This window comes from Oryctolagus cuniculus, chromosome 1, assembly GCF_964237555.1.
Source record: "Oryctolagus cuniculus chromosome 1, mOryCun1.1, whole genome shotgun sequence".
NCBI classification, from domain to species: domain Eukaryota; kingdom Metazoa; phylum Chordata; class Mammalia; order Lagomorpha; family Leporidae; genus Oryctolagus; species Oryctolagus cuniculus.
In genome coordinates, this window is record NC_091432.1 from 203,965,551 (window position 1) to 203,989,607 (window position 24,057).

Below are 24,057 nucleotides of genomic sequence, written 5' to 3' on the forward strand. Positions count from 1 at the left end.
TGAAACACCCTTGTACTATTGTCATAGCTACTAGAAGCCTTAAAGGAAATTTGTTTTCAGTGCTGTGATCTTAAAGTCTCTGTTCTCCCAACTAGCTACCGGCTACGGAAGCACCTGACCCACCTTCTGCATATGAAGCAGCTTGGAGCTGGAGATGTGGGCAGATGGAGCCAGGAGTGCATGGCCTTGCTCCTGCAAGTGTGGAGAAAAGAACTGGAACTAAAACTCCCAAAGACTGCTGCTGCAAGCAAGGCCCCCAAGAGTCCATCCAAGGGCACCTCGGGCACAAAGTCCACCAAGCACTTGGTACTCAAGCAAATCTATGGTAATGGTCCTTTTAGACACTTTTATCTTTCAAAAATTTCATTTTGGCAGGGAGAGACAAAGATCTTCCATTTGCTGGTTCACACCCCAGATGCATGCAACAGCTGGAGCTGGGATGGGCCAAAGCCAGAAGACAAGAAGTCAAGTAGTTGAGCCACCACCCGCTGTGCCTCCCTGCGTATGCGTTAGCAGAAAGCCAGATCAGAAGCAGAAGCAGGACTTGACCCCAGACATTCCAGTATGGGGTGCAGTATATCCAGTACCTGCCGAATCATGAGGCCTGCACTGCTGCTGGGCACTTGTCGTTACAACACCCAGAGAGCACAGCCACATCAGACTCTGAAATGGGATCAAATTACGCTGTGCAAAACTCTATTCATATTTAAAAAAAAAAAAATTTGTTCTGCTTCCAAGCACCAGGTGAATTCTCAGCACACGTATTGGCTCCCTTCCGCAATTCTGGGAGAGAACTGGTTTCCCAAGGCATTTTGGGCTCCATGACTGAAAAGTTCAGTTTAAACCTCTCCAGACCCCCGCTGGGGTCTCCTCCCTTACGCTGACCATTTGGCGGATGAGAATAACTTAGACTCTGCCTGCCTCATTCTGATCTTTTCGTAGCTATGCTGAGGTTAGTATAGGGTTACCCATCCATGGGGATGTTGTATATACTTAGGTAAATACTTGTTCAGCCAATGAGTTACTATAAATTGAAACATTTTCATCTCTGAAAAAGCCCATCCAAATAAACTTGGCAGGAAACAAGCCTGGCTAGTTCCTCAGCACCCAGAAAACACTTAGAAAGAGCTCCTGTAGAGCGTGTCCTAGGCCTCCAGGTCACTCCCACACCACACCGTGTTTCATGGTAGGCACCTGCAAGCACACGCTTTATCCACAAAAAGGAACCTGGTGAGGCCCAGCTCTCGCCGGCCTAACACACCTGACTGTTGGTTATTCCAGGTTGTTCTCAAGAAGGGAGAGTCCGTCATCCCCCAAGATCTTCCAAAGCCCCTACTGTGCTGCACCTCAACTCAGGTAAGGCACCCACTGTGCTAGCGGAGATGCAGGGAGATGCTGGGGAGAGCGTGGAGAAGCACTTTCCAATGTTTCACTTCCAAAGGGAGATGACGAGAACAGAGATGACCATCTGATTTCAGGTCCACGTGGTTTTTATCCGCTTTGCATGAGATTACTGCACTCAGCACCAGTCTCCAAATGATACCAATTTTCACAACCAGAAGCCGCCATGACATCACTTCCATGGGAAACAAATGGCAGGCTATTAGTGATCGCTTTACCTTGCTTGTTCACGTTGTCCTTCAAAGCAATACCTTAGGATTTCTTGCCCCATTCTGGTGTCACATGGGGACCCCCATCTCCTTAGCCACTGTGGGAGAGCACCATGGAGGACAGCACTTCCAACTGAGGCCCAACTGTGCGCTTTCAGTCACAGGGAAGCTCAAGGAACTTTCTTTCCAGCCACAAGACAAGTGTTTTACCCAGAGCCCTTCCCTCATGCCAACATTCAGTGTGGGTGATAAGTTCAGTGCTGTCAGCAGCTAATGCCAGGGCCAGTGTTTCTCCCAGGTGGCTATGGCAACACACTCCCCTGCCCCCCACCTCCACACGGCCATCCTGCGGGAGCAGGGTGCAGCTGGGAAGGTGAACAATGACTGTCAGCGTGAACTTTAACATTCATTTAGTGTTTGATGGGGGAGAGACCTGGAGGTGGGGGACAGAGTAAGTACTGCCAAGCCTTTGATAAGATGTGCCTGGCAGCACAGGCAGGCTGGTCAGGGAGCCGTGGGTGTGGCATTTAGACACTTCCAAAGGAATCAAGGCCCACAGCTCTACATTAGGAAAAAAAATTATTCTACTTAGACAGTTTCAAAAACAGAATTCCTCTCAGATACAACTGCCAGAGAGGTGCCATATAGATAACCAAATATAAGTATAAATTAGATCATTTTTCACTTTAAGGGGAAAAATTCAGGACTATCAGAAATCTTTTAAAATGAAGGTGTTTGGCAGCATAAAAAGTTTTTAGTTAAGGGACTTGGGACAGAGTAAACAAATTCAAAAAGCCACAGTGCTTAGTGGTTAATGTTCATTTGAACAAGCTGCTTGTTTATTCCTACACATTTCTGGCTGATCTGAACTCAAACAAGGACAAAATAAAGAGACCTTTCTCCTAACCCGAGCCTGGGGAACAGAGGGTTTTGTTAGACCCAACCCCACTCACATTAAACATCAAGTTAATAAAGTTGGTCAGAGCTATTAGCTGTAGCTTGGTTGAAGCCTGTTTGTGTTTCACACTTCGGTTTTCTGTCTATACATTAATTTACATGAAATGGGGTTTTGGATACACATACTAAGTTTCAGGAATGTATAATCACAGATGCCAAACTGAACCAAGGAGAGTATTCATTTTTGTCTCCACTTTGAATAAGAAAGTTCATTTTTTGCCTTGAGAATTCCATAGGAACAAACTTTTTAAAAATTAATATTTTATTAATTTGAGAGGGAAGACAGTAAAGTCCACTCCCCAAATGGCCGCAACAGCCAGAGCTGGGCTGATCCAAAGCTAGGAGCCAGGAGCTGCTTCTGGGTTTCCCACGTGGGTGCAGGGGCCCAAGAACTTGGGCCATGTTCTACTGCTTTTCCAGGACATAGCAGAGAGCTGGACTGGAAGTGGAGCAGCTGGGACGTGAACCGGCACCTGCAGATGAAGGCTTAGCCTACTCGCCACAGCACCGACCCTGAATAGATTTTCAGAGTGGGCAAATTGCTTGGCACACTACAGATACCCAAGTAGCTAATGAACAGAGCAAACACAACTGTTCTCCCCGGTCTCCTACACCCACCCCTGCATACTACCCACAAACAACGCCAGCATTACCCTTTCTTCATTCATACTCTTTTTCACTCTCTCTCACACACACACCTCCCAGACCCCTTACCAGGGCCCATCTCTTTAAAGAACTCCCTTTAAAACCCCATTCCGTTGACTAATAACCAACTATGGCTCAAGTGACTCTTGGTTATGGTGCTCTCTGCATGAACGCAGTATATTCCTGCCCAGCTGCAGAGGGGCATGCAGATGGCAAATCATCATCTGGTGAAGGCAGCCAAATGCATGCACCATAGCCCAACAAGTGTCATTCACTTAAAGAAAAATGTATTTAACTAACAGTTATAAAACCAGGGGGAGGAGCTGGTGCTGTGGCACAGCAGGTAAAGCCTCCACCTGCGGCACTGGCATCTCATTCGGGCACCAGCTTGAGTCCCGGCTCCTCCACTTCTGATCCAACTCTCTGCTATGGCCTGGGAAAACAGTAGATGATGGGAACACTCAAAGAAGCTCCTGGTTCCTGGTTTCGGATTGGTCCAGCTGTGGCAGCTGCAGCCATTACCAGCGGATAGAAGACCTCTCTGTCTCTCCCTAACTCTGCCTTTCAAATAAATAAAAAAATCTTTAAAAAAAATTTTTTTTCAGGATTGATTTGAACGTCAGAAATCTTCCATTCACTATCTCATTCCCTAGATGGCTACAACAGCTGAGGTTAGGCCAAAGACAAGAGCTTCATCTAGGTCTCCCATGCAAGTGGCAAGGGTCCAAACAGTTGGGCCATCTTCTGCTGCTTTCCAAGGCCATTAGCAAGGAACTGGAACACAAGTGGAGCAGTGGGAACATGAACCAGCACCCTTATGGGATCCTGGTGTTGTAATAGACAGCACTGAGGCATAGCAGGTAAGCCACTGCCTACGACGACAGCATCCTGTATGAGTGCTGGTTGGTGTCCTGGCTGCTCCACTTCCAATCCCAGCTCCCTGCTAATGGCCTGGGAAAAGCAGCCCAAGATGGTCCAAGTGTTTGGTCCCTGCCACTCACATGGGAGACCTGGAAGAAAGCTCCTGACTACTGCAGCCATCTGAGGAGCAAACTAGAGGATGGAAAATCTGTCTGTCCCTGTCTCTGTGACCCTTCCAAATAAGTGAATCTTGATAGCAAACAGAAAACCCCTTCATAATACCTTATATGCTCCCACAGGAAGGCGCAAATGCAGCAATATGGCTTCATCAAAGTGTCACCACCATCTGGGCGTCAGTACCGTCATTTGTTAAAGTCCATTCACTGTTTTCTAATTGTGGCTTTCTATAAATTTGTTCTTTTAAGGTCATTAAAAAGGGCCTCAAAAACTGATTTTAAATTTTAAATGCTTGTCAGTCTGTGATCCTTGAGGATCTAAACCATTTTCAAACAAACCTATCTTCTGGAAAGGACTATTACAAGAAATATAGCAAAAAGGAATTAAAAGGTATGTTTGAGTGTACGTATTGTATTGACTGACAGAGCTGGAAAGATACATTCCAAGGAGACTGAGGGCCCCTCCCCAGCAAGTTTTTGTTTGAAGAGCTGTCCCGTTTTTGAAGTAATGGAAAATACAGAGCTATGACTCACGCTACAGTAAACTGACCCATCCTTTGTCCTCACCATCTGTGAACCCTCCTTTGGCATTAGACTTAATAACCTGAATAGCAATCTGGTATTTGTTCTTACAGTGAGCAATCTGCAGTGTATACATCTCACTGAGGACAGTGGAAGATCAAAAAACTTCTCTTACAACCTGCGCTCAGCTACTCAGTCAAAAAAGCATACCACCACCACCGTGACTGCCTGTGGGGGAAGCCGGTGTGCGGGGGGAGCTGGAAGAGCGCATGCAGAGTTCTCATTCTCCGATCATCTTGGAAAAACCTGAATACGCACGTCTGAAGCCTGATGAGCCTGGAAACATGGTACCAATGAAAATACCGGAGTGTGTTCTTCATGCTCTCACCCAGCACTGTTTTTGTAAACCACCCGGCCTGTTTTCACTTCAATTGGTAAGGCTGGAAATGAGCATTGATAATTCAAGTCCAAGTGAAGCTAAACCCGAGCACTGAACGGCTTGCTGGGTTGCGGTTCTTGTCAGCTGGCTGGCGCAGGCTTGGCTTCTTGGCTCAAGTGATGAACCTAAAGATGCGGCCGTCCTGAGGCGGCTGCCTTCATCACAGACACCATGTCCTCACCGTTACTCCAACATCCGCTTTACGTCTGGGAGCAAGACCAGGGACCGTGCTGTTGGCTCCTTCGTCTTGTACTTCCCTCTCCTGGGTGGCAGCCACATCCTCCCTTCCTCACTGTCAGGCAACAGTGTCACAGTATCAAGGAACCAGTCAGGCAGTAAGGTGCTAACTCAGGCCAGGTGTCTACACTTGTATTTTCTGATGAACTCGCAGAGGTGAGCAATCTTCTCAAAATGCCACTCCCACCAGCTGGAAAAATAGGTAACCACACATGTTCTGGCTCTCTCAGAACACCTGGCTAAAATAAAATGCTGTGACTATGGGCCCTTCATGTTTTAAAGGGCAAGTCTGCCATAGGAGTGTCGACAGGAGGCAGAGTGACCTCAGTCTCCCATTCTGGACTGCTTCCATTTCACTAAGGTCTGTGCTGAAAAGAAGTAATAAAGTACTCACCTAATTTAATATTTTCGTTTTCAGTTTACTAATTATATTCATTTTTGTGATTATGAAACCACAAAGAGGGCTGGCACTATGGTGTGCAAGGTTAAGCCTCGGCCAATACAGGCACCAGTCTCGGCTGCTCCACTTCCCATCCAGCTTCCTGTTCACCACAGCAAGTACCCGGGTCCCTGCACCCACGTCAGAGACCCGGATGAAGCGCCTTGGCCTTGGCTTGCCCCAGCCTTGGTTGTTGAGGCCACTTGACGAATGAACCAGCAAAGGAAAAATCTCTCTCCCCCCTTCTCTATGTCTCTGTCTTTCAAATAAATAAATCTTAAACACAAAGAATGAGGTTAGTGTAGCTGGAATCACAAAGATTGAAGGTGCTACAGTATCACTCTGGATGCAGTGCAGCACACACTATGACCTGCCACTGTGCAGCATGTGGGAGTCCAGGAAGTAAGCCAGCACCACGGCAGGAACTCCTTCAGAGCAAAGGAAGGTTTGTACACAACTTCTTTTAAAAGTTCAGTTTTAATGACAAACTCTATTACACCAGTCTCTCCTCAAAATAAGATAGATGTGAATACCCAGTTTCCCACAGGAGGTACGATATAGCTCCTCTTCAGTATACTGCACTCAAGGCGCTGGGCCCGTGAGTATGCCCTGTGATGTACACATTGAAGCAATAATGCAAGTCGGTAAGCCACTGCTCCTGCACACTGCTACTCTTCAAGGCCTGTAAAGAAAAACAACAGTAGTTTAAGAATTGTACCAAAATTGCTGTACTATCTGACAACACTATTCATACCAAACACAGTTTCTCAAAGCCCTGGCAACCGTATCACCACATGTCTCAGAAAAGGTAAGTATTCACTGGGCATTCCCACAGGGAGCAAAAATCCCCAAGCAAATCCTCTAGTGCTACTGGTTTCTGGTTGAGGCTGTCCCTTTCTGAACACACTAGGAACTACTCGTACACGCAATACACCCCCCCCCCCCGGCATTTCTGGTGTCTCAATCTGCGCTGACGTTAAGAGTGAGTCCACAGGGCTGATTGACAATTTCTGTCAATCTCTTCTTTACAGAATGGGCCGAGTCTCCAATCTGGAAAGAATAATCCCAGTTCTTTTCTGTTGCTTCTGAATTATTCCACTGCCACATCTATTAGTTCTGAGAAGTTTCCAAAGTACCTTCATTATTTGTGTGGAAAAGCTCTAATGCAAAGTATTACTCTACACCTTATCAGTACCCATACAACCACATCTTTTAACCTCCCAAAGCAAAACCACCAAATAATCCCAGACAACAAAGCTGACCCACAGACAGACAAAGCCAAGGGCATAGTGCTAACTATCACACAAAGCCAGAATCTGCAATTTCCTCCTTTCTCTACTTTCCAATAAACTAGAAACTGATCTACAGTTTATTCTTGCTAGATACTTTCCTTAATGATGGCTAACATTCGGTGAGTATTAACGTAAGGCACAGTAAAAATTTCACTTGGGGTATGGAAGGGACTGGTGTTGTGACATTAACGGGTTAAGCTGCTGCATATAGGATGTCGGCTGCTTCAATTTCAATCCAGCTCCCTGCTAATGCACCTGGGAGAGCAGCAGAGGATGGCCCAAGTACCCAGGTGGGAGACCCAGATGGGAGACCCAGATGAAGCTCCTGACTTCAGCCTGGCCCAGCCCTGGATATTGTAGCCATTCGGAGAATGAACCAGTGGACGGAAGATTACTCTCTCCCTAATGCTACCTTTCAAATAAAACAAATACATGAACTCTACTTGGATTATCTCATTTACTGGTTATCAAAAACAATGGCATGTAAAAAATGGTATTCCCATTTTTACAGATAGGAAAACAAGACTGAACATGAGAGGGAGGGTGGGAGGGAAAGAGAAGGAAGGAGAAAGCAAGCCTGCCAAGCTACTGCAATTAACTGACAGTCTCTGAGACCAAGTAGTAATGACTGATGCCCCCACCTCTCCCATCTAAGCTGTTTGGTGCCACCTTCATTCTGCACAAGTATTTCAACACTTTTAAAATGATTCTGCAATCAAAAAGACATTTCTCTGGCTAAGCTAGTCAGGTGCTGTACAACAGGGTGAGTCCTGAGAAACCACCACACTGGGCTTAATTCCAGGTGTCACTCAATGTACAGGAACCTCGTCCTCGAGAGCACCCTTTCCCCTCCTAGGAATCCATTTCTGTACTAAGAATACAAAGCCTTTGGTGCCATGCTGCTTACCGTGATATTCTTGATGATCTGCTGCACCAAGATAGCATTGGTCAACATGTGTGTTCTGAGGGGAGCGTGTTGAAGCAGCAGGCGAAGCAGCTGGCCCACCACGGGCAGCTCCTCAGGCCCAACCCTGTTCACCCGCAGGCTCTGCAGCAGCAACCTGAGGACTCGAGGCAGAAGAGCCAAGATAGAGACGCAGGCCCCCCATAGCTTGTCCCTACAATGACAGAAGTGAGTCAGTAAGCTGATCCATTTCCACATTCCCCCAAACCCAAATGTCCTTTTAAAAAACATGTTTTTTTTTTTTTTTTTTTTTTTTTGATAAAACACCATAAATCCTAAGAAGTAGGTTTCATCAGAACTAAATTCAGTGAAGAATTGCTCTCCCCATTTTAGGGGTCCCAGCCCACCAACCAGCACTTTCTGAGGCTTAACAAGACATTCTTGGAGCCCTAGTTGATCTTACACAAAATACAGAACTTGCCAGAGAACAGAATGACCATCACATGTATGAAGTGTGTTACTGACCACTGGACATTAATTATTTTACAACAAAAAAGATAGCAGGAGGTGGGCATTTGGCCCAGCACTTAAGATACCAGTTAGGATGCCAATATCCCACACTGAAGTGTCTGGGTTCAAATTCCAGTTCTGGCTCTTACCTCTTGTACTAATGCAGAAACTGTGAGTTAGTGGTCATGGTTCAAGTAGCTGGGTTCTTGCCACCCATAGGGGAGACCTGAATTGAGTTTCCAGCTCCCAGATTTGGCCTTCTGTTTGCTGCAGGTATTTGAAGAGTGACCCAGTAGATGGGAGAGCACTTAGTTGCACACTTTATCTGTCACTCTCTCTCTCAAGTAAAAGATACTGAAACATCCCACTGGTAAAAAACACGATTTACAGGGCTGGTGCCATAGAGTAGCAGGTAAAGCTGCTGCCTATGACACTGGCATCCCACACTGGCACCGGTTCAAATCACGGCTGCTCCGCTTCCCATCCAGTTCCCTGCTAATGCACTTGGGAAAGCAGAAGATGGCCCAAATGCTTAGGCCCCTGCACCCACATGGGAGACCTGGAACAAACTCCAGGCTCCTGGCTTTCGTCTGGCCTAGCCCAGCCCTAGCCATGGTAGCCATTTGGGGGTAAACCACACCTGGAAAGATCTCTGTCTCTCCCTCTCTCTGTAACTTTTGCCTTTCAAATAAAAACATCTTTAAAAAAAAAAAGAGCACATGATTTATGAAACTGTAAGCTTATGACCTGGACTCTGAACCTGTTCAATGTCTTCGGGCAGATTTGCAGAAAGATGCGATCACCAGGAGCCAAAATGATTTCATAAAGCAGCTGGAGGCCGGCACCACGGCTCACTAGGCTAATCCTCCGCCTTGCGGTGCCAGCACACCGGGTTCTAGTCCCGGTCGGGGCGCCGGATTCTGTCCCGGTTGCCCCTCTTCCAGGCCAGCTCTCTACTGTGGCCCAGGAGTGCTGAGGAGGATGGCTCAAGTCCTTAGGCCCTGCACCCCATGGGAGACCAGGATAAGTACCTGGCTCCTGCCATCGGATTAGTACGGTACGCCGGCCGCAGCACGCCGGCCATTGGAGGGTGAACCAACGGCAAAGAAAGACCTTTCTCTCTCTCTCTCACTGTCCACTCTGCCTGTCAAAAACAAAACAAAACAAAACAAACAAAACAAAACAAAACAAAAAAAGCAGCTGGAGAAGGAGTATTACAACACCAGTTCATGGAATGCCAGAGAGGATAAACCCAAATTTCAATAAACATCATTCTTTTGGTATCTTTTAGAGCACACAGTATTTACAGTAGAAATAGACGTAGATATACAGAGTACACACAGTATTCATAGACAGATGAACCTGTTGCAGCCCAACCACACTGTAGAGGAGCATCAATGAAATGCAGCAATTTCCATTTGAAGGGAGAGTCCACTGACTGCTAAAAGCTCTGACCTTACTCTGTTGCAGCTTCTGTTTCAAGAATACAAAACCCTCCCCGTCTCCCCGGTTATTTCTAAGGCAGAGGTGGGGAACATCTGGCCCTGGACCTGTCAAGGCAGTCACAGGCGAGACTTGAAATTCAATAAATCTATAGCAACCTAATTTTTAAGTTGATAGTTATGTATGGCCTGTGACTGATGTTATAAATATACAAAAGGCCCTTGATGGAAAAAGGTTCCCCACCTCTGTTCTAAGGGAACATGACTACCTCTGGGTCTGGAGGGAGCAAGCCCTTTTACCATCTGACCAACCTCCTCCCTGACTGCATACAGAGCAACTAGATCTGAAGAGACTTTATTCACCTTGTTTAACGTAATCAGAGCCTGAGACAGTAAAGTACAAGGAGAAAAAGAGAAAGTCACACTGTAAATATAGCTAATTATATGGAATGGCATAGACTACTGGGTGGACATTGTAACACACTGTTGTTAAGCTACTTCTTGGGACATCCACATCCCCTACTGGAGTGTATGCGATCAAGTCCCACCTCTGATTCTGATTCAGCTTCCTTCTAATGTACCCTGGGAAGTAGAAGATAATGCACACATACATGGGCCCCTGTTACCCATGTGGGAAACCCAGTTGGGGTTCTGGGCTCCTGGCTTAGTCTTAGCCCAGCCTGGGATGTTACAAGTATTTGGAGAGTGACTTGGAGGATGGAAAGGATCTCTCACTATTGTAATGAAAAAGCTGCTTTGGTTCCTACTGCATTCTAATTCCCAGCCCTTGGATTTTTACAAGTTATTCCTATAATGGGTCCAGTATACACTCATGTCACTTAATGATATGTACTGAGAAATATATCAGGCAATTTCACCACTGAGTGAACACCAGAGTATTTACACAAACCGTGATGGAGCAGACCAATCACTGCCATGGCCTCCCAATACAATCAAGAGATACAGTAAACATGAGCTAGATGAGGTGTTTACATAGTGCTAACATTGCATATTGCTTTACAATAAACTTTTTTTTAATCTAAGAACTACAGTCTAAATAATAAAAAGTACATACACCATTATAGTCATTTATTGTCAAGTATTATGTACTGCACACAACTGCTATACTTTTATATGACTGACAACACAGGTTTGTTTACAACAACACAACCACAAACATATAAGTGCACTGTGCTTCAGTGTCCAGGTGACAAGAAATTTTCAGCTCCATTATAATCTTATGCAACCACCACTGCCTATGCAGCCTGTCCTTCATCAAAAAGGTCATTATATGGTGCATGTCTGTATTCATTCTACTTGTTAATTTGGGTAGATTTCAAATAATCACAAGAATTTAAAATAAAAAAAAGAAAAAAAAACAACTAATACTGTCGAAAACTGGGGTTTCAGGTCTCAAGTGTGAGAGGTAAGGAGATTGAATTGGGCTCCCTGCAAGGAACAGAAAGCTAGAAGTATGCAACAATGAAACTGTCCCACTGGGAGTTTCCCATAAACATCCACATGACTCTGCAAAACAGACATACTTAACAGAAAAGGTATATTAGCTCAAAACATGAGTTCACTCAACCCCACAAAAGATAATCTCCAGAGCCCCTCTTGCTCCTCAAAATAAGGGAAAATTCCAACAGAGGAAAAAAGAGCTATTAGAAGAATGGCTACAAAGTAGTACCAACCAACAAGAATGGCAAAGAGTAGGAAAGAATGTGTATGAAATCAAAGCTCAACTGGAAGATGTTAAGAGATAAGGAAGGACAGAATGAGAAATCCTCATTAATTAAAGGAGTTTTTAGAATAGATAGATAGAAACAACAGGGCGGGGGGGAAGATCACACTACAGAAAGAACTCAACCTTCTAGACCTGAAGAAAAGCACTGAGTGTTCAGATGAAAGCAGAACACTAGGTCTCCAGCGGGGTAATAAACCTACACAGGACCTACCCGATGTGCAACACAACAAAGAGAACAGTCGAAACAGATTACTATCTTCAAACCAAGAGGGCTCAGACTTACCAGTTTTTCATTAGTAACGATGAGTTAAAAACACTACAGAACATTATCTTCAAAGTGTAGGGGACACAGTTCAGAACAACTTAAACTGATCAAGCCCCTGATTTGGCACTCTCACTATTTGTATTTGTAAGGAGTACAAATACCTCCAGTGGGGACAATGTAGTCACAATGGGAATTTTAAGTACATAACATTCTGGCTGACAGTACTTCTTTGAGGCAATTTAACATCACTGTTAACATCAACTTTCCAATACTTGGTATAAAGTATCTCTGGCTGCTGCTGCTTTTTTTTAAATTACAGAGACAGGAAGAGTTCAAAGGCACTGGTTCATCCCCCAAAAGCCTATAAGGGCTAGAGCCAGGGCAGAGGCAGGAGCTAGAACTCAATCCAGGGCTTCCATAAGAGTGGCAAGAACCCAATGACTTAAGTCATCACCACTGCCTCCCAGGGTGTGCACAGGTGGAAACTGAACCCAGGCATTCTTGGTGTAGGACATGAGCATCTTAGCCAGCAGACTAACCGACTGCCCCTTGTGGGGAGCAATCCGGACCAGACTAAGTTACTCGAATTAGGACTTATTCTATGCATCTGCTCTCCCACAATATGGCGCTGGGAGAGAAGTAAACAGCTTCCGCACAGCTGCCTCCAGTTCAACCAATTAACTGTAGGACTTGCTCCTGATTGGAGAGCAGCGTACTCAGCCGAGTTGGGATTGGCAGAGAAGGACTATAAAGGAGGAGAGAGACGGCATGCACCAGGAACATCTATGGGGAACATCTAAGGGAACCCGTGCAGCCCCCGAGAGAACCGGCCGGCGGTGTGCCGCTCCCCTGCGGAAGTGGGGAATGCGGCCAGGGGGAACTGCCCTTCCACGGAGGTGGAAGGGATAGTAGCCAACCCGGGAAGAACCAGCAGCAAACCCGGGGAGGGCCGAGCAGACGAAAGAACAGCGCAGGGTCCTGTGTCGTTCCCCCACGAAGACGGGGAGCGACATAATGGTGCCGTGACTCGGATATGAAGCCCAGGCAGGGTTTAGTGTTGCTCCTCCACGAAGAGGGGGAGCGACATAATGGTGCCGTGACTCGGATAGGAAACCTAGGAGGGAAGAAATGACTCGGATAGGAAACCTAGGAGGGAAGAAATGACTCGGATAGGAAACCTAGCTCGGATAGGAAACCTAGGACGGATAGCAAACTTAGGAGGGAAGAAACGGGAAGAAATGGGAAAATACCGGAGAGAGAAACTAGCAAACAGCCTAGGGAAAAGCCGGACGAAAAAGGAGCCGGAAGAAGCTATTGAAAGCCTAGGCATAGACTCGGATTCGGACTACGGGGGGAAGCTGGGAGAAATCTCTAAGGTCGAAAGCGAAAGTGAAAGCTAGAACAAACAGACTCGGACGCGGACTGTGGGGAGAGGCCAGGAGAAATGAGGGAGGAATATCGTTGGAGGAAAGCTTGGGGAAACATACCGGGTAGAGAAAAATGTTAGGGAAATTGAAGCCGCGGGGGGCAGGCCGAGGCGGAAACGAAAGCCACTTTGGGGTTCTCAAGTTAGCCCGGGAATAGGGGGCGAAAAGTTGAAACTAGAAGCTGAGACGTAAGCCAGGTTGGGATCCGTCTGATTAGCCCGGGGAGCAAAGGACGGGAAGCCAAACCGTGGGGCGGAGACGTACGCTGGGTTGAATTCGCCAGGCTAGCCCGGGGAACTTAGATTGAATCCTAGTGGCGGAGACGCAAGCTACGCCGTGTTACTCGCGGAAGCCGCCGCGTGCAGAGAGAGCACGGGGCGTGAATAGATAGGGAACGCTGGCGTAGGCCGTGGTTCAGACGCGAAAGGGTTAAGCGTGGAGACCGCGGACCGCGCAAAGCCGGGAAGCCGCGCAGAGAGGCGCGCGGGCTGAAGCGGCGCAGAGCCGGGAACCCGCCGGCGGGGCGAGGTGCCGGAAAGCCGCAGGGATAAGAGAAACAGAAGTTTGGAAGTGAAGTAAAAGAGAAATGGGAATGCTGGAAGATAGAAGTGAAATGGGAGAGGTAGGAATGCCCGGAGATAGAGAAATAGAGAAAAATAAGGCCTCCCCTCAACATGCCAATTAGAAGGCTTGGATTCGGTCTGCCTGATTTAAGGCGGTAAGCGCCAGCAAAGCTCGACCAGAGTATGAGCTGCAGGTCACCGAAGATAGGCACGAACCAACACTAATAAGTCTCCCCCACAATAAGGCAATGAGAAGGCTTGGATTCGGTTTGCCTGATAGGTTTTGTAAGCCCCTGCGGGCAGAGCAGAGCATGCGCTGCAGGGCACCGAACACAGGCATGCATCAGCGCCTAAAAACCTCCTCACAATGGCGAAGAGAGGACCCGGATTCGGTTTTCCTGATTGATAGGACTTGTAAGAGCCTGTGGCGGCTCTAGCAAGTAGAGCAGAGTGTGTGCCGCGGGACACCGAGGACAGGCGCGTATCAACGCTAAAAAATAAAAAGAAAGGGGGATCTGTGGGGAGCAATCCGGACCAGACTAAGTTACTCGAATTAGGACTTATTCTATGCATCTGCTCTCCCACAATATGGCGCTGGGAGAGAAGTAAACAGCTTCCGCACAGCTGCCTCCAGTTCAACCAATTAACTGTAGGACTTGCTCCTGATTGGAGAGCAGCGTACTCAGCCGAGTTGGGATTGGCAGAGAAGGACTATAAAGGAGGAGAGAGACGGCATGCACCAGGAACATCTATGGGGAACATCTAAGGGAACCCGTGCAGCCCCCGAGAGAACCGGCCGGCGGTGTGCCGCTCCCCTGCGGAAGTGGGGAATGCGGCCAGGGGGAACTGCCCTTCCACGGAGGTGGAAGGGATAGTAGCCAACCCGGGAAGAACCAGCAGCAAACCCGGGGAGGGCCGAGCAGACGAAAGAACAGCGCAGGGTCCTGTGTCGTTCCCCCACGAAGACGGGGAGCGACATAATGGTGCCGTGACTCGGATATGAAGCCCAGGCAGGGTTTAGTGTTGCTCCTCCACGAAGAGGGGGAGCGACAGCCCCTAAAACAAGGCATAAGAGTATTGTATGCACTGAATTTTGTTCAGTCCAGCCTCATAAAGTCAAAGCAGGATGTGCTAAGAAGCTACCAAAGATGTTTGAAACTTCACATGAAAATGTTTAATAACGGAGCAATAACAAGTAACAGGAAGCAACAAACAGCAATACACAGTTCATAGTGGAATCTTAAAAAATCCTAAGTCCAAGAAGTTCCTTGCATTTATAAAGACTTCCATGATCTAACAGACATAAAGTCTAGTGATACTTGAGAAAAATACCATCAAATCTATTATGTTTAAATTTTATGGTGTATTTACAGTGAAATAATACTTTTTTCTACACATACACATTCTTACTGGAAAAAATAACGACAAATGGGTAAGTGATCACAGACTGATAGAATACTACAGAGCAGGATAAGTAAACTTTGGCCATAGGCCAAATCCAGCCCATAATCTATATTTATAAATAAAGTTTTATTCGGCCGGCGCCGCGGCTCACTAGGCTAATCCTCCGCCTTGCGGCGCCGGCACACCGGGTTCTAGTCCCGGTCGGGGCGCCGGATTCTGTCCCGGTTGCCCCTCTTCCAGGCCAGCCCTCTGCTGTGGCCAGGGAGTGCAGTGGAGGATGGCCCAGGTGCTTGGGCCCTGCACCCCATGGGAGACCAGGAAAAGCACCTGGCTCCTGGCTCCTGCCATCGGATCAGCGCGGTGCGCCGGCCGCAGCGCGCCGGCCGCGGTGGCCATTGGAGGGTGAACCAACGGCAAAAGGAAGACCTTTCTCTCTGTCTCTCTCTCTCTCACTGTCCACTCTGCCTGTCAAAAAATAAATAAATAAATAAATAAATAAATAAATAAATAAAGTTTTATTCAAATAGTCATTTATTTATGTATTATTTATTGCTGCTTTCATAGCACTGCTGAGTAGCTGCAACAAAGATCTTACAGTTTGAAAAACCTAAAATATTTACTAACTGATCTTTAAAGAAGTTTGCTAATACCTGGTACAGAAAAATAAAAATGGAACACAGCTTAATGAATCAATATTAATGAATCTCACAATAATGCAAAATTCATAAATACACAAAACAAAAATGATACTATTCACAATTGCACATACAAGCATTTCTTTCAAAAAATCAAGAAAGCTGATCGACACCAAGGTGAGCTGGGGGTGGAGTTCAGAAGTGAAATGTAACTGGGGAAAACACAGGAAAAATATATATGCTGATGATGTTCTAGTCCTGAACCTTAAGGGTTGATTAAATGGATGTTCAGTTTATATTCACTCTTTAAACTCTTAAGTTTTATATAATCTGTGTGTCTGATGTATTTTCATGGCTTTCAAAGTTCAAAAAAGACCAGAAAGGCACATACCAAAATATTAATTGCAGGTGACAGAATTATTTTTATTTTCCTCATATTTGCTCACCTGTTGAAGAAATCTTCCAAACTATCCTAGAAGCTCTAGCCTAAATCTTACATATGAGCAAAAAATACTAATTAAAAGAACTAGCATTTCAGAATACTTTCATTAAATCCAAGAATTTAAAACTCAGTTCTAGCTAGCTCTAATGAAGCCTAAAACAAAATACAAAGGCTTGTCCTAATAGCCCATCTTCCTCAAGGTGGAATTTTTGTTTTTGCTAGACATACAGCAATGTTATTCAAAGGAAAATTCAAGAAACTTTATAATGACATCTAACTTGTCAAATTTCTAACTTACAATAAAAAGAAAAGGCTAAAAATTCTCACTGTAACACAAAGAGGCTTCAGGAAGGAACAAAGAAAAGCAAGTTAGATTTACATAAACCATCTAAAAAAGAATTTAAGACATCTAAACGAGTGCTCTTTTACTCTATTTACTGGGGAGTGGGGTTAGGGGAAAAATATCAAGGTTGAGAAATAAAAAACAATTATTACCTCTTCCTTAGATGCTCTGCTTCCCCTTTCTCTAGAGTGAGCAGAAAATAAAGAAGACTGTAGCAACAAGAAGCCAGAAATGGCAGTAGAGTGTCACTAACTACACATGTATGATCCAGGAGCTTACAGATAACACCGAAAACACAGCCGGCCGTGCTGTCAGGAATTACAGTCAATCCAACCTGAGCAGAGAAAAATGAGATTAATTACCCCTTTACAACACCCATCCCCCCCAAAAAAAACCCAAAACTCATTAATTAGTTTACTTTACATCACTTCTACTTAAAACAAGTATATATACATAGCATATACCACCTGCCACCACCTTTTGATCCTGTTCTCCCTTTGAGAATTTCATCTCCAAATTAAAGGACTTTGAAAAATGCAAATTAAAGAAATATTACTAACCCAAACCACTGTCACTTTTAGAACAGTCTTCTCAAGTTGTCCACATCAGGATTTCTATAGCATTGTTTCATGCATCCAAAGAAAACCCTGATACCAACAACCACACTTAATTTTTTTTTTTTTAAAGATTATCCAGACTGGAAAACTCTTTTATCTGGCACTACTCCCATCCCAGGACTTTCTCTGCCATTTGACTGAGTCAGACATTCAAACACAAATATGGAAAATACCTCCATAATGGAGATAGTAAAAGCTATTACTGTATTTAACATCTTAACATTTCACTGCCAAGAAAGCCTAGAAGGCCAGATAATGGCTATTATGGAACAGTAATTCTTCTAGACAGTACTGTATGCACTGCCATTAAGGCAGAGTCTAAAACCTTGTAATTGTACATACACATGATTTGAGTCTTCTATAAACTTCTGTTATCCTAAAGAAAAGTCTGCACACTTTGAGGTCTTAACCTCCTACATCAAGCTGCCTGAAAATAATGGCCAAGACGGACTGGCATGTTGATCTTACTAGATTAATGAATGCAGTGACAGGAAGCATGAATCTCTGGAGTGGAGGTAAAATTTAAAAATGTGGGTATCTGTGATAACACAGGTTAAGGGTGGGAAGTCTGACAGCAGGGAGAAAAAGAGTATTAGGAATTCAAAGCAGTACTGTTTTCCAATTCAAGAGAAATAACCTTTTCAGAAGAAAAAAAGAGGCTGTGGATAAACCTATGAAATTACCAGACAAGCGAATCCATGGAATTTGGCAGCCCTCCCTCCATTATAAAAAGCCAAAGTATAGGGGCCACCCCTGTGGCACGGTGGGTTAGGCCACTGTCTGCAGGGCCAGCATCCCATATGGGCGACAGCTGGAGTCCCAGCTGCTCCACTTCCAATCCAGCTCCCTGCTTAACGAGCCTGGGAAAGCAGCAGGGGATGGCCCAAGTGGTTGGGCCCCTGCACCCATGTGGAAGACCCCCAAGAAGCTCCTGTCTCCTGGCCTGGTCCAGCTCTGGCCGCTGTAGCCATTTGGGGAGTGAGACAGTGAATGGAAGGTATCTTTCTCTTTCTCTCTGTAACTAGAGTTTCAAATAAATAATCTTAAAAAAAAAAAAAAAGCCAAAATATAAAAAATGGAGAAAATTCAAAGCCAACAACAGAGGCACACCTAATGTTAATTTAATACAATGGGAATAAGAGACACCCAGGTCAGAAGACATGATGGTCTCAGGATTGAGCCAACTGAGCCTGAAGCCCGTTAAGGTAATGTACTCACTTTGGACCCCAAATCACCTACATGGAATGCAGACTCCAGTCTGAATGCTGGATTCTCCACACACTGACACCAGGCACATGTGAATTCCATACAAGAGCATCATTACAAATCAGAATGGATCTGAGCCACTATGTTAGTGTCTCTCATTTCACAGATGTATTAACTAAAACTCCTGGGCAAGGATGCTGTGGTATAGCAGGATAAGCCGCTGCTTGCAACACCAGAATCCCATATTGGAGTGCTACAAGTCCCAGCCACTCTGCTTTTGATACAGCTCCCTGCTAATAATGTGCCTGGGAAGGCAGCAGATGATGGCCCAAGTGGTTGGGTCCCTGCCACCCACATGGGAGACCCAGATGGTGTTGAAGGCTTCTGGCTTCAACCTGGCCTAGCCCTGACTATTATGGTCCTAAGATATCTCTCTCTCTCTCTCTCTCTCTCTCTGCCATCCAAATAAATTAAAAAGAAAGAAGTTATTGGGAAAAGAAGGAATTTTTCCAAAGTTACAGAATTATTAATAACAGCCAAGAAAAACCTCAAGATTTCTCATTTCTCTCCACACATCATGTCTTGAGAGGCTACAATATCACTAAGATTGGGATCCCAGAAACTCTCTGCAGCTAAGGCAGATTCAATCTCAACAAATCAATCTCCATATTTGAGGATTTTTTTGAAAGAATTTATTTGAAACAATTACAGAGAGAAGGAGAGAGAGACAGACACACTGATCTTCTTCTATCTGCTGGTTCACTCCACAAATAGCTACAACAGGCAGGGCTGAGCCAGGTCAAGCCAAAAGCCAGGAACTTCATCCAGGTCTCTAAGGACTCCGGCCATCTCCTGCTGCTTTCCCAGGCCATTAGCAGGGAGCTGGATGGAAAGAAGAGCAGCTGGGACTTGAACTGGCACCCAAATGGGATGCAGCCACTGCAGATGGTGGCTTAAACTGCTAACCAACAACACCAGCCCAGATTTTTTAAATTTTAAATTAATTTGAAAGGCAGAGTTAGAGGCAGAAGCAGAGAGGTCTTTCATCCGCTGGTTCATTACTCAAATGGCTGCAATGGCCAGAGCTTGGCCAATCCAAAGCCAGGAGCCTGGAACTTCTTCCAGGTCTTCCATGTGGGTGCAGGGGCCAAAGCACTTGAGCTATCTTCCACTTCTTTCCCAGGGACATTAGCAGGGAGGTGGATCGGAAGTGGAGCAGCCAGGACTCAAACCAGAGCCCATATGGGATGCTGGCACTCCAGGTGGTGGTTTTACTCACTATGCCACAGCACTGGCCCCCCAATTCTTTTTTTTTTTTTTTAAGAGAAAAACAACTTTAAGGATATTTACCAAATGCTTGCTGATGGCACTCTGCAGGATGTCAAAGCTCTGACTTCGGACAGGAATAACCAATAAACTGTGACAAACTGCCTGTCAGAAAAGCAGAAAATCAGTAATCGAATCAGGACATTTCATGTCAGAAACAAGTTCAATGAGCTTTTTGTTTAAACCTACTTACTTTACTATTAACAGGAAATGTAACAAAAAATGCCTCTGAAAATGCAAAAGTCAAAGATCAAACAAAAACACCTCACATATGGGCTAATTTTCCAAATAATCTACTGCACATTTACTGAACATTAATTCAGTTTATATACTACGCAGAAATGAAAAAATCAAAAATTTTTCTCTCTCACCCTTCAAATAGCTTACATTCTACCAATCACTTACATAGTATTTCTATTAAGTGCTGTAACAGAAAGATCTGAGTGATATGAGCAAAGGTGGAAAATTAGTTCATAGAAGAAACACTTAAAGACTCAGAAAGATACTAACATAGCTTGAGTATCCCTTATCTAAGATACTTAGAACCAGAAGTGTTTTTGATTTTTAAGCATTTCAGTTTTTGGATTTTCAGATTAGGGAGGTTCAACTTTGTCTTCTGCTTAATCATATCCCTGTCTCCTATTCCCCAAAGGCAAAACAAAAACAAAAACAAAAAAAACCTACAGGACATTAAGAAAAAGGAGATAGGAGTTTAACACCTGATACTTTTCAATTTTCAAAAAAAAAAAACTGGAAGAAGAGGACAGCCCAAGACCTTCACAGACATCAGTCATAGCACAAATTCTAGATTCTGATAGTACAATGCCAAAAATGAAGTATGTAGACAAACCATATGGATAAGCAAAGATTAGATTTTAGACTTGATGGAGAAACCAATTCCCAGCCCTCTAAGGTGAAACCTGGAGTTTTAAGACAATATATGATCTATGGAGACAGGTATGGTAGCAAATTAAAAAACCATAAAAAAGGGACAAGGTCCAGAATTCCTTGTGCAGTGGGGAGTTTTCTAACTGCTGTACTGATTAAAGTATGTGAAGGGTTGCTAAGTTATCAGGCACAAGCAGTCATTCTCATTTACCATAGCTTGAGATTGTCACTTCCAGCCATGATGGAGTTAACTAGAGGCAGAATTGGAACCCCACAGTCAACAAGTAGAAAACTTATATATGGAAAACAAACGCTTTCAATCATTAGCCAATGGGTAACAAAGGACTATGATAGCCAAAGAAAGAAAGCAAAAGCCTAAGTAAGCCCAGTAGTTCTCTTGGTTTTCTGTGGAAGCCACTTCATGGACTGCAGCGCAGAGCAGGGAACACCAAGCACGATGTGGAGAGAAACAGGATTTATGAGAAAACTGTGGTAGCCAGAATTTGCAACTACCTGAGAGGAGGGAACTACACTGAGGAGCATATACTGATCAGCTGTGTTGCTGAATACTAAGCTGTGCCTCAGGACGCCAGGCAGAGGACAAGCAGGAGCTGTTAACTGAACCAGTCCCAAAGATCAATCAGAGCAGAGCTGAGTTCTGACCAGGCAGAAGGGAGCATCATCACAGAACAACCAGGTCATTCAGAAGATATTCAATTAGTAGAAGGCCTGTTAGCCCTTGAACAGAAGTTGGTAAATGTTTTCATAAAGGGTCAGATAACAAATGTTTTAAGCTTCACAAGCCATGTAGACTCTGTCATATAATGTTTTTAAATACAAACTGCTGTCTACTTGTCCTAAATAAATCATACCAACAAAGCTTAAAATCAAGACTCAAAAGAACCAAGCTGGGGTAGGTGTTTGCCTAGCAGTTGAGACATCACAGAGATGCCCACATCAGAGTGCCTGGTTCCCTCACCCAACCTTGCTCCTGATTCCATCTTCCTGCTGCTGAGGACTCTGCGGGGGGCAGCAGTGAAGCCCAAGTAACAGGGTTCCTGCCACCCATGGAGAAACTTGGTCTAGATTCTCGGTTCCTGATTTTGGACCTCAGGTTGTTGGGGACACTGGGGAGTAGATAGCAGATGCCTCTCTTATTTAAAAAACTTTTTTTTAAACAAGATCAAGCAGGTCATCCTCAAGTAACCTGACAGGCACAAAGTCAAAACACTTAAAGAGGACAGCAAAATTTACCACTCAACAACATAAAATTTCCATTATTCACTATCTAACTACTAGACATGTCAAGAGGCCTAAAAATCTGACATATAACCAGGAAAAAAATTCACTCTACATAACTGACAAAGATAAAAGAATGAGCAGATAGGGGGCCAGCACTGTGCAATAGCAGGTAAAGCCACTGCCTGAAGTGCCCATATCCCAGATGGGTGCCAGTTCAAATCCCAGCTGCTTCACTTCCGATCAGCTCTCTGCTATGGGCTGGGGAAGCAATAGAGGATGGCCCATGTTCTTGGGCCCCTGAATCCACCTCGGAGACTCAAAAGAAGCTCCTGGCTGCTGGCTTTGGATCGGTCCAGCTCCAGCCATTACAGCTGTTTGGGGAATGAACCAGCAGATAAAAGACCTCTCCTCTCTGCCTTAAGTACATCAATCTTAAAAAAAAAAAAAAAAAAGAATTAGCAGACAAGAATTTTAATATAACTTTTATATAAAATTGACTACCAGGAAAGAAACAGAAGATACAAAACTCAGTTCATAACCTAAAAAAGGTGTAGTGAAATCTAAAATTCGTTAGTTGGATTTAAACGCAGATTAGATACTATGGAAAAGATCAGTGAACATGAAGACATAGCATACTTTCAGAATCAGAAATTTTTAAAAATAGCCCTGTTTGTTGAAACAAACAGTAGAGAAGAAAATCTTTAAATGTGTGTGGGGAGAGGCATGGGGAGAAAAACAGACATAACATATAGAAAAACAAATCACAAATCATCATTTTTTGTTATGAAGTGAAACCATAATTTCAAGGCAGACTGTATCAGGTTAAAGAGCAAATATTTAATAACTTTGAAAGGAATAACCACTACACCACAAGTGGAGATAAAATGGAATAATAAAAACTCAAACACGAACAAAAAATGAATCTAAGTTTCTTGGTATAATGCAATACCATAAACAATGAAAAGAATGAACTACTTACACATGAACATAGGTATCTTGGGGCACATTAAATGAATAAAAACATTCCCTTTTAAAAAGTTCGATAATGTAAAACTATACATTATTTGCAGTTCATACATGTAGATGATAAAACTATACAGATGCAAGAGTATCATAAAACTGAAGGTTGTGTTACTCCTGAGATAAAAACAGACACATAGGGGCTTGAAAAACATTGGAATTCGTCCAGAGGATCTTCAAAACTGTATGTATTTCAAAATAACTTTTTTGCACTATTTTTTTAAATGATATTTCCCACAATTTTTTTAAGCACCCTCTTTTTTTATGATTTATTTGAGAGGCAGAGTTAGAGAGATGGAGAGACAGAGAGAGGGGTCTTCCATCTGCTGATTCACTCCCCTAATGGCTGCCATCTTCTACTGTTTTCCCAGGCCATCAGAAGGGAGCTGGATGGGAAGTGGAGCAGCACTCTAGCCAGCACCCATATGGGATGCTGTCGCCACAGGCAGATGTTTAACCTACTATGCCACAGCACCAGCCACAGTAACCTCATTTCTTCAAGTAGATTTTGTATCAGTATTTTTTGGAGATTATCTGTATTAAAAATATTCTTTTGCAACTATTCAGTATTTTATAAATGACAATTAACATCAAACTTGAACTGTTCACTGGACCTGAAAAGAGAATCTTCTGTTGAGAAAGGTCCAGAGATTCCTTTCTCCTTTGAGCTCTATCTGTTAATTACTGTTTCCCACAGTAAAAATCATATAAGGTCATATAACCTGTCACTTCAGTGAAAACTATGAAGTCCAGACCAGTGTACATAGTATACTATTTTTATAAAAGGATAAAACCAAACGAATATATGATTTGTAAAGAAAACATGCAGTCATTTGTAAACATCTGGGGCTAGCAGAAACCTGGTAACAGAAACTAATACAAGTTAGGCAGGGAAAAT

General features: G+C 44.3%; 2 protein-coding genes across 11 annotated transcripts in view; one reads left to right on the forward strand and one right to left on the reverse strand.

Moving 5' to 3' along the window:
- INVS (inversin) overlaps nt 1-5,850 on the forward strand; it is a 181,354-nt gene extending 175,504 nt beyond the window's left edge. For 6 of the 8 annotated variants that reach the window (XM_002708147.5, XM_051856218.2, XM_070054881.1 and 3 more), the window contains 3 exons: nt 96-325; nt 1,282-1,356; nt 4,885-5,850. In XM_002708147.5, coding sequence (XP_002708193.2) covers nt 96-325; nt 1,282-1,356; nt 4,885-5,081 — 502 coding nt within the window. In that variant the 3' untranslated portion in view covers nt 5,082-5,850. The other 2 variants (XM_051856209.2, XR_011381216.1) reach the window with 2 other exon arrangements.
- A 494-nt stretch (nt 5,851-6,344) lies between these two features.
- Nucleotides 6,345-24,057, reverse strand: part of TEX10 (testis expressed 10) — a 67,262-nt gene continuing 49,549 nt past the window's right edge. For all 3 annotated transcript variants that reach the window (XM_008260939.3, XM_017349127.3, XM_002707942.5), the window contains 4 exons: nt 20,034-20,114; nt 17,013-17,194; nt 8,086-8,296; nt 6,345-6,568 (listed from right to left, as the gene is read on the reverse strand). In XM_008260939.3, coding sequence (XP_008259161.1) covers nt 6,455-6,568; nt 8,086-8,296; nt 17,013-17,194; nt 20,034-20,114 — 588 coding nt within the window. In that variant the 3' untranslated portion in view covers nt 6,345-6,454. The remainder of the gene's footprint in view (nt 6,569-8,085; nt 8,297-17,012; nt 17,195-20,033; nt 20,115-24,057) is intronic.